The following is an 11,483-nucleotide window of genomic DNA, read 5'->3' as shown; positions in this document are numbered from 1 at the left end:
AAAAAAAACATATTTGGGATCTCAAGCTATAGGTTCTATCACCTGGCATTAGGAAAGCCAAGATTAAAAAATAAGGTTTACCAGCCTATTTATTTCTTTAATAAATAAAAACAAGCAACATCTGGTAAATGTCTATGGAGATTCTCAGTCATCCAAGGTCACGGTTGTCCCCAAAGGTGTTTTTTTTTTTAAAAAGAGGCAACTGGACTTTCTGATTTTTCTTTGAAGACCTTTTGCTTCTCATCCAAAAAGCTTCTTCAGCTCCCCTTTTGTGTGTGTGTGTGTGTGTGTGTGTGTGTGTAGGGGGAGAGAATACAAGAACCTTTAAATACAGCAGGGCAGATGGCAAAGCACAATTCAATCAATCTATCAATCTATCAGAATAGAGCTGGAAGGGACCTTGGAGGTCTTCTAGTCCAGCCTCCTGCTCAAGCAGGACACTGTATACTATTTCAGGCAGATGACTGTCCAGTCTCATCTTAAAAACCTCCAGTGATGAATCACCCACAACTTCAAGCAAGCTGTTCCGTTGGTTAATTGTCCTTCCTGTTATGAGGTTTCTCATAAATCTGAGGTTGCTTCTCTCCTTGATTAGTTTCCATCCATTGTTTCTTATCCTGCCCTCTGGTACATTGGAAAATAAATCCCCCCCCCTCCTCTTCTTTGTGGCAGCGTCTCAAATACTGGAATGCTTTAATTTAATGGAAGGAGTTTTCTAATATTGAGATCTACATTTAGCTCTACAATCCCATTATTATCTTGAGTGGTCCAGCCAGTTTTTTTCCCCAAAAGCTATCACTTTGCTAAACAAATAATTCCCTCACTGCTGTCAAACCATTCACTAAGGCTGCATTACTATTAGTCTTCTCATCGTTCCCATCACCCATCTCCTCCCACTTATGACTGCAGGACTGTAACTTTGTTGCTTGTATCCTTACCAACTTATATTGATATTGATTGTTTGCTGATTGCTTATTTGTACCCTATAACTATCCTTAAGTGTTGTACCTTATGATTCTTGACCAATGTATCTTGTCTTTTTAGGTACACTGAGCGTCTAGGCACCAAAGGCAAATTCCTTGTGTGTCCAATCACACTTGGTCAATAAAGAATTCTATTTCCCTAACCGTTGAGGCTGAGCACCTGTACCATTCCGGGCGGTGCTGGACTCTAATCCCCATCATCCTTGATATTCACTGCCTGAGGCGAAATGATCGTGAATACACAGCAACAACTGGGGAGGCCAGGTTTCCCCATTCCTTTGCGCTGCTCTTGAAGTGCTGAACAGGATCAGTAGCAGCCGCGCCGTTACGTTGCCTAGAATCGTGTCGGACCCATTCAGACGCGCTTGTGGGGTAGCCGAAGCCTTCCAGGGCGGCAGTTCAACGCGTGAACCCGCTGGCGGCTGACACTTGGCCTGCCTCCAGAGCATTTCCCCTCAGCTTCGCCCTGCGCCTTTTGCAAAGCCAAGGCCTCCCGGGAGCCGGCGGAGCTGTTCGCGCCCCGACGCTCCTCTTTTAAATTTGGCGACAGGCGAGGCGCACCTTCCCGCGGCGAGCACGTGACGGCCGCGGAGGCGCGGGGAGGCGGGCCAAGCGACCCGGGGAGGGAGGGAGACAGGCAGGCAGGCAGGCGGCAGCATCGGCGGCGGCGGCAGCAGGGCCGAAGGAGGGAAGAAAGGGAGGCAGAGAAGGAGGGCAGCGGACGGAGGCGTCGCCTTTAAATGCTCTCAAGCCGGGCGGCGGCGCGAAGGCAGCGCGCGTGGAGCCTCCGGACGTGCGGGAAAAAAAAGGGCAAGAAAGCGCTCCGATGCGTCCTGGACCATGAGCAGCCTAGCCGGCTCCGTCGCCCCGCGGGATTCCCTCGCCGCCCCGCCGCCTCTCTAAAGCCCCTCTCCGGCTGATGCTTCCTCCCCTCTCCCTCCGCCAGCATGTCCCGGCGAAAGATCTCCTCGGAATCCTTCAGCTCGCTCGGCTCGGACTACCTGGAGACCAGCCCGGAGGAAGAAAGCGAGTGCCCCGTGGCCAGGCTCCTCTGGAACGGCAGCCGGAGCCCCGCTGCCCAATCCGGGGCTACCACTCCGGTCGCTACCGTTCCACCGCCGCCGCCGCCAGAGGCTTTGGCAGCGGCGGCGGCGGGTCTCCCTGGCCCGGTCCCGGCGGGCTCCCGGAGGGCTCCTCGCAGAAGGCGGGTCAACCTCGACTCCCTGGGCGAGAGCATCAGCCGCCTCGCCGCCCCCACGGTAAACGCGCCTTTCTTTCTTTCTTTTTTTTCGGGGTGGGGGGCGCCGGTTTAGTGCGGGCAAGCCAGGTGGGCAGGCAGGCAGGCAGGCAGGCGAGCCGAGTTGGCGGGATGCGTAAGCGCCCATCTGGAAGAGGAGGCTGACCAGGACGAAAGGCAGGACGGACCCTCCACCCGGCGGTCTCCTTTGGGCGCCGGAGGCTGGACACGCGGGGTTCAGAAGAACCCTCTTTGGCGCCGTCGGGATCCTCTAACCTGGGCTCGCCGCGGAAGAGGAGCGCTCGACCCGCCGTAGACATCCCGGGGCATCAAGCCCTCCTGTCTTCGCCCACTCTTTCCCACGATGCGGGCTTTCAAAGCGCGGCCACAGGTTGTCCCCTGGCGCAGGTGTCCCCTTTATTCCCCCCCCCCGCTCCCTTCGTCCCCCCTCTGCGCCGCTGCCGAGCCTCCCAAAATGATTATACCAGAGGAAGTCCCTTCCAAGTCGTTTTTATTTATTTTAAATAAATACATAAATAAAATAAAAATGACCCGAAGGGACTTCCTCTGGTTCCAGATGTTTGGACATTGTTCTTTCTGCAGATTCCCACCTAAGCGGTGGGAAACATCAGGAAATCCCCAGAACCCCTTCGAAGTGGCTCCGTTCAGAATTTAAGGTTATTTCGGAGGATTCCCTTCTCCTTTCAGCCTCTGGTTTTCTTTATGGAATTTTCCAAAGGCTTCCCTCCCCTCCCTTCCTATAACCTCACCTTCTCTTGTTGCATTTTCTTTGTTTCCCTCCAAAACTGCACACTGAGTTCCTTATGGGGGAGGGGGAGGGGAGAATAAATGTCACCTTTAATTGACATCTTTTAATTGGCAGCATTAAATCCCTCCAGAACAGGGACGCTGACCTTTTGGACCCCAGGGACCACTACATTCATAATTTTAAATCCCTCCGGCCACTAAGATGATTTTTTTTTAAAAAAAAGATAAATGGTTTTTAGTGCAATATAAAAATGCAATTAATTTTTCGGCGGAGCACCAAAATTTTCTCATGGACCACCGATGGTCCATGGACCACCAGTTGGTGACCGCTGCTCTAGAAGACACCAAAGGCAAGGAGTGCAATGCTGTTTCTGTACTTAATTCCAAAATATTTGATTCTTCTACTCCTCCCCTAACCATCTTAGTGGTGTTATTCTCTTGAGAAAACTTCCATGTAAGCCCTACAGGGAAAAAAGAAACAGAATGAAAAAAAAAGCCTGTAAGTTCAGACAGAGTTTTTACTGAATACTTGTGGCATGGGAGTATTACTGTTTCATAGCCTCCCCCCTCCCCTCCCAGGCTTCTGTTCTGCACAGAAGCTTTCCAGAGAAATCTAGATAATGAAAAGCAGAATGCCAGTCTAGATAGACCTTTGGACCAGTCTACACAGCTTTATTCTTGGTCCTCCTTTGCTATTTTGTAAGACTACTGATGGCCTGTGAATGGTAGTCCAACATTCCATTCCCTGATTCTGCTGTGACACATATAATCTGACTCAGACAGTTTTGTTTATTGTCTTACCATGCTGTAGTGTTCTTATGAGAACACGGAGAGAACATGGCTTAGATGTTTACTTCCCATGAATCATCTTCCAATGGAACACAGTCCTTCTTTTCCCCTTTCCAAAGTTTATTTTCACTTCTTGGATCACAAGGCTTGTTGCTTCCCATACTTCTTATCAAAGATAACAAGAATTTTCTCTACCCAACTTCAGCCTTTATCCCATAATTGCTGGTTCCTGCTCATTTCCCCCTTTCTCTCCAATCTTGGCTGCTGATCCTTTCATTTATTGGTACATCCCATTCCAACCGAGATCTTGGAAGTACTCTAATTCAGCTTGATCCTTTCCAGCTGTGGAGTGTTGCAAGGACTTCTATTCCTGACTGGAATTATGTTTTTTTTCCCATCATTAAAAAAATAATCTAAAGATGGAAAAGTAATTTGTTTCCCTTTATCTCTTGGCTATTCCATATGGTTTCTTCCAAGCTGCTTTGAATTCTGAACTTGTTTGTTTCTCCTAGGGAAAGAAATGGCCAAGTAGGTTAAGGTTTAGGTTTATTTGGATTTATATGCCACCCTTCTCCAAAAGGACTCAAGTACAGCTTGGTTACATTCTGCTTTGCTTTATGTAATGACATCAGTTTTGTCTGTATTCTCTAGAGATGTTCATTTGTCTTATGAGAAAAGCCCCATGCATGAGAAGCTGCTCTTTGCTTTTTAATTGCCATAGATTAAGCTTGTTCATTGCAGCAAATAGGAAAACGGTGGTACTTCTGTGGCTGCAAAGACCATGTTAGAAAAAGCCAGTAGGATGACTTTTAGAAGATGCTGCTAGGAATCTCATCAAGATAGCAAAGATCCATAGGAAAGATTCTAGTTCCTAAGCAAGGCATTATCTAGAAGGCAGAAAAGGAAGGATCTATGAAACTATCATGAGAGCTTTGCAGAAGGAGAGAAGGAAGGTCCTGATCTTAGATTCCTAAAACATGGAACTGAGAGGAGTTCTGGAGGAAGTCATTATTTGGAATTAATAAATATTTATGCTCCTTACAACCAAATGCTGGAGTAAAATGCCAGCCAGTCTTTTCCCCCATAATACTCTGTTTAATTCTCCCCTCCCATCTGCTTTCAATCCCTTTTGGCAAAAGTTAGCTGATTTTCTGAGTCTGTTGAATGTGCTTTAATTCTCATTCAGTTCCAATGGGGTTCTTTCTTGTACTCTCTCTGTTTGTGTGTGCATGCACGTAGAATATGTGTGTGCACGTTTTTATAGGTGTGTGCACTCTATATTTTATATGTATGTGTGTTTGGTGTGTGTATGCGTGTGTATGCAAACCATCTATCCGTCTGTACATCCATCCATCCATCCATCCATCCATCCATCCATCCATCCATCCATCCATCCATGTAGAATATAAGCAGCTGGAGAAGGGCAATTCGGAGCAGGGAACTGGGAAATGTTTCTGCAACATTTCTCCTAATAAGCACTATCATAAGAGCTAAAAATAAAATAGTTAAAATTATATGGCACCTATACATAGTTCCAGAATCTGTTTTCAGTTATATAATTCATCCCTGGGATATTCCATTGCCTTCTTCGTAACAGCCATTCTATCACTATTGCAAAGAGGCAGAATAAATGATAAAGCTATGAGGATGAGTTTAATGCTTGTTGCCTGTAGTCATCTGGACAGGAACCAGATTATCCCCAGTTTAATGTCTCTTTCCACCCCATAGTTGGCATGCCTTTTTATGGTGTATCACTGAGAAATACGCCTTTATTGTAGTTGGGGACTATTCAACAGTTTCTTGGTTTAATAGGAATGTGAAACCAATCATACTAGAGAAATGGTATATATTTTGATGCTTTGTCAATGAAAAGAAAAATCTCTTTAGATATCTGCATAGAAAGACTGGAGGATGTAATCATGTTTGATACGGATCTATAGTGCATCCATCATCTTCCATTTTATTTTGTGAAGCGTATTACATAATATGTTAAGAAGTGTGCTTCATATGTTAAAAGTGAAATTAGTACTCGTGAAAACTTTGAAACAATTTCAGTTGGAGTTAAGGTTTTTCTTAAAAAAAAAATCTATGCAATATCGACACATGTTGATCGGTTGTGTCCAGAAGTGCAAATGTGACTCTCCTCTGCAGTATTTGGGTTTTTACATTATTGAACAATGCGTAGTCTTTTCATGACCAACAGATCTGAGATATTTACTTTAAGAGGATCACTGATCTTTCAATCTGTTTTAGAATAGTTCATGTTGAAAGTAGTAAAATCATAAGAGTGTCCAAATTTTTCTTTTGAACATAGATAGAAGCCATTATATATGTCTGTATGGATCAGACACCAACAGTAACAAGTTGGTAGCTGAATTTTAATTTCTGACTTCAGACAGAGGTATAATAAGTTAGATCACTGTTATATTCCCTTCTCTTCAAATCTAATGGCATTTACACTGAAGTTTATTTTTAATTTTGACTTTTAATGAAATATTTTCATTAAAATATTGAGTTTCAAAAAAGCTTGGGCCACAATAAAATTTTCATGCAGTGAAATTTGGATAATCCCATGTGGAGTGTGATTTGGCAAAAAGATATTAGAAATATTTTTAACGCTAGATATTCGAAGTATTTTGAAAAGTTGGGGGCAGAATAGATTCATGCAGGCTATTTTTGCTAGAGCTGAGAAATTGCTGTATAAAACAAGCTTATATACTATGGGCCAACTTATTGCCTGTAAGTGATAGGAATCTGTGTGATTTGTCAACTGTAACCAACCTCCTGATATTTTGAAAAGATTTGTATCTGAACTTGGTTGCATTGTTAGCCTTTCAAAGGAAAGGGTTCCATTTTGCTTTTGACATTTTCGTTCTATTCATGATGACAAGTTTATATTCAATAGGGTACATCAGGAAAGATAAGGAGAATTACCAATTGGATTGAAGAGAGATAATTTTCTTTATACGCCTGTTAGATAGTTCAGTATAAATGGAATTTCATTAATTTGTTCCCCTGTTTCTGCCTAGGCAAACCCACAGCTGATGCTGCAATATGAGAGCAAGAATCCCAGCTGACCTTTGTCATATTTTTTGAAAAATAATTAAATTGCTTAATAAAGTAATGGCATAATTTTAGTGATTTTTGAACAGCACGTTTAAAGAGATTTGAAGAAATGTATTGTATTATTTCAAGCTTGCTAGCACTTCCAGATTTAGCAATTATATATTCACACTTTTGAGGATCATTAGAGCTAATTGGAACAAGATGATTTTAGACATAGATGTAGATTTTCAGATTCTGGGGAATATTTATATTTTACTGGTAATCTGACAAAGCAAGCACAAATTAAGTCAGGAGCATTCCATTAATAGTTGTGGACTCTTAATCTTTTTATTGTTCTACTTCTCAGATTATAAATTGATTTTTCACATTGAAACCAAAACCACAGACTTTTATAGCCATTCTTTACAAATCATTATTATAAAGTATTAGCTACTGCAGCTCTCTGTCACTAGAAAGATTCTATGGTACAGTTTTTCATTACATTTAATAATAAATAAGGGATGTGATGGCTCAGTGGCTAAGACGCTGAGATTGTCGATCAGAAAGATTGGTAATTCCACAGTTCGAATCCCTAGCGCTGCGTAACAGAGTGAGCTCCCGTTATTTGTCCTAGCTACTGCCAACCTAGCAGTTCGAAAGCGCATAAAAATGCAAGTAGAAAAATTGGAACCACCTTTGGTGGGAAGGTAACAGAGTTCCGTGTGCTTTCAGCGATTAGTCATGGCGGACACGGAGACATCTTTGGATGGCACTGGCTTTTCGGCTTTGAAACAGAGATGAGCACTGCCCCCTAGAGTCAGGAAGGACTAGCACATATGTGCGAAGGCAACCTTTAACTTTACCTAATAATAAATATATTTTTATTCCGTTCATGTCTTAAAATTGCTTTATATGCTTAATGTGATTAGGAATGCCTAAAGCAGGGGTGCCAAACTCAAGGCCCGGGGGCTGGCTCTGGCCTGTGGGTTGCTTAGATCTGGCTCATGGTGACTCCATTTTCACTGGCAGAGGGTTGCAGGAGGCCATGGCAGCTGAAAATGGAACTCTGGAGCCCATTTTCACCAACAGAGTGCTCGGGCCATCACAGGTACTCCCGATATGAGTGATGTTGAGCTGGCCATGCCCACCCCAGCCCCCCGAGGTCAAAAACAACCCTGATGTGGCCCTTGATGAAAATGAGTTTGACACCCCTGGCCTAAAGTAAGCCATTTTTAGTATTATTTGCCATATTATATTATAATATAAAGAGTCCAGATGCAAGTTGTGATCTTGCTTTAAAGTGCAAACATCATCCTAGGTTGGAAATTTTGGTTTGCAGCGAAGAGAAGGTGGACTGTGTGAAATGATGGAGAAACAAGAGAAGGAAAATTCAACTTGAAGTTGTTCATGGCTTGGCACTATGTAGAAATTGAGCTAATAAATTTGCAACAGAGGTATGATTTGAACTGAGTTCTTCTTAGGTAGTAATTCAATTATTTAGTTAGTATGTAAGTTCTGTTGTCATAGGTAATGTGAAATCCTGGCTGATTTATGCTATGCACTGAAATGTCCCCTTTGGGTTTATTAGCTCAACTCAGTGGAAATAACTTGTAAATGAATGTACTGAGGATTACATTTAATAGCTCTGGGAGTTAAATATTGGTTGAAGAGGACAGTCGAAGTTTGAACTGCCTCCTAAACATGTTGATTTGATGTAAGCTCCAATGTATTTAATATATGTTATTTCAAGTTAAGCAAAAATAGAATCACAAATAATTCTGTTCATAAAAGGAAAGTCTTTTAAATTTAGAAGACAGCGTACCTACTATGAAGTGAATTCTATTCCCTTCTATTCACGTATCTACTATGAATTAAATTCTAGGATTTTGTTTTTAGTACCGTACATGTGTTTAATATTGGGTTCAAACTGCCTTGATATATTAAGGACAAATAGATATTTTGTGCGTCTGGAAAATTTGTAGGGTTAAATTATTTGCATGGCTATTCTGGGGAGTGGAACTATGTGAGAAAATTATCTTGGACTCACAAATGAAGGAGACACATCCAAAATATATTTCAGTATTTCAAATGATCAGACAGACACTTTTAATTCATAGCAGCAAAAGCACTTTAACAAATATTATCTTGGGTTTCCTGTATCTCAGTTCCTGGCCACAGAACAACAATAGAAAAAAATAAATTATACTTGAGCATGGTAACAAAACGGTGGACAGCTTAAACATTCTGCCCTTATTGGGTTTTCCAGATATCTGCCTTGATATAGACACATAATGGAACAACACGTTAGTGTTATAATCTGTGCAAGACTACATTGCTGGTGAGATCCAATAACCTAAGTGTGCACATTTGACGTGAAATTACAACAATCTTCAACCACAACAATACACGAGCATACAATAGATACAAACTTTAGGTAAACCGTCCAAAATTGATTGCAGAAAATACGATTTCAGCAACAGAGTGGTCAATGCCTGGAATGCATTGCCTAACTCTGTGGTTTTTTCCCTAAACCCTCACAACTTTAACTTTAGATTGTCTACTGTTGACCTCACTCCATTCCTAAGAGGTCTGTAAGGGGCGTGCATAAGCGCACCAAAGTGCCTACCATCCCTGTTCTAATGTCCCCATTTTTTCGTATCCATTTCGTGTATTCATAATCATGTTTATACTTATCTGTTATCTTATACATGCTTGACAAATAAATAAATACAATAAAAATAAATATCCCAGTTTCTAGGAGTCTGTCCCAGCTGGCCAGCAGCAACGTGAGCAACAGTACATTATGTGAGTTGCGGGGCAGGAAGTAAACTCTGTTTACATTGCTCAATGCACATAAAGCCATTGTATTCAGGTTGTATTTGGAAAACTCTAGATGACAAGAAAGGATTAATGAATTTCTTTGCTGCTCAGATACGGTAACTCCAGTTACTGTATATTATATGAGCCACCGGGGCACAATGATTGGAGTGCAGTACTGCAGGCTACTTTGGTGCCTGCTGGCTGCCTGCAATTTGCCTGCAATTCAAATCTCACCAGGCTCAAAGTTGACTCAGTTGACTCTACTTTCCATCTTTCCGAGGTGATAAAATGAGTACCCAAATTGTTGGGGGCAATATGCTAACTCTGTAAACTGCTTAGCACTGTCAAGCGGTATATAAGTCTAAGTACTATTGCTATGCTAGTACAGGTAGTTTTCGATTTACAACAGTTCATTCAGTGACAATTTGAAATTACAATGGCACAGAAAAAAGCAGCTTATGACCATTTTTCACACTGTTGCAGCATCCCTGTGGTCATGTGATTGACATTCGGATGCTTGACAAATAACTCACATATAAGATGGTTGCAGTGTCCCGGGGATCCCCTTTTGAAACCTTCTGACAAGCAAAGTCAATGGGGAAACCAGATTCGCTTATCAACCATGTTACTAATTTTATCACATAGCAGATGTGATAAGAAAAGTTGTGAAAGGGGAGCTAAACTCACGTAACACATTTCTCACTTAGCAAGATAAATTTTGGGCTGAATTGTGGTCATTACTATAGGACCACCTGTATCTGAGGTTAAAGATGAACCATAAGTAAAAACACAAATGAATACTTTTTGCTTTTATCTGCCCACCTTCGTTAACATTGCACCCTTCAATAGAGGTGAGCAACCAAAGCAGTGAGTGATTTTAGTATCAATTAATTAATTGATTAATATCTGGAATGTATCTAGCAATAGCAGTTAGACTTATATACCGCCTGATGATGCTTTACAGCCCTCTCTAAGTGGTTTACAGAGTCAGCATATTGCCCCCAACAGTCTGGATCCTCATTTTACCCATCTCGGAAGGACGGAAGGCTGAGTCATCCTTGAGGTGGTGCGACTCAAAGTGCCAAATTTCAGGCAGCTGGCAGTCAGCAGAAGTAGCCTGCAGTACTGCACTTTAACCACCGCGCCACCATGGCTCCGTAGAATACAAGCTACATGCAGAAGTGTTGAAACGGAAAAGGAATCTCTACTATGGTCTTTTTTAAGATAAGATTTTGTTGCCTTTGTTTCTGACTTTACTCTCAGATTTAGCAGCGCAGATTTTAGCAGCGCAGTATTATGTGGCAATTTGCCATTGAACTTCTCATTTAGGATCATCCATTCCAGTTTGCATCATTCCAAACAAAGATTTTCAAAGGTGTTGAATCCTGGTTTTGGGTGCAAAACAACTCATGAAAGATCAAGAGATACTTGATGGTATGTGTGAACTAGTTTGAAACTGGGGACCAGTGCTTTCTGTCAATCATGGCAGTGCTCATGAAAAAGATTTCATTCTTGGTTGAATTTAGAATCTTTAGATTTTTCTACCTGCCTTTCTCACTTAATTGGACGGAAAGGCTACGATCCTTTTCACAGAAGTTCTCATGAGTGAATATCAGGTTCTTTTGCCAGATATAAACTGATTTAAGATCTCATCTGGACTATCTGGGTTTGATTATGCAATATCTGGCACAATTGTTTGCATCTTCCTCCTGATATGGAATGTTATGGAAAGAATAGAAAGAAATAGTGAGCCAACTTTCCTGATAACAGAGTAGACATAGCTAAATGTTGTTTGCATTTAGATTTCAATATTGTAAATGCAGCCATTATACCGCTGTACA

At 42.0% G+C, this 11,483-nt stretch overlaps 1 protein-coding gene across 1 annotated transcript in view; it reads left to right on the top strand.

Annotated features, from left to right (window-relative positions):
• Window positions 1–1,620: 1,620 nt before the first annotated feature.
• Window positions 1,621–11,483, top strand: part of GUCY1A2 (guanylate cyclase 1 soluble subunit alpha 2) — a 245,169-nt gene continuing 235,306 nt past the window's right edge. The window contains exon 1 of the mRNA XM_081952009.1: window positions 1,621–2,242. Coding sequence (XP_081808135.1) covers window positions 1,931–2,242 — 312 coding nt within the window. The 5' untranslated portion in view covers window positions 1,621–1,930. The remainder of the gene's footprint in view (window positions 2,243–11,483) is intronic.

This window comes from Natrix helvetica (assembly GCF_964273705.1).
Source record: "Natrix helvetica genome assembly, chromosome: 4".
NCBI classification, from domain to species: domain Eukaryota; kingdom Metazoa; phylum Chordata; class Lepidosauria; order Squamata; family Natricidae; genus Natrix; species Natrix helvetica.
The sequence above is the reverse complement of the archived record's forward strand: the minus strand, read 5'-3'. Positions and strand labels throughout refer to the sequence as shown.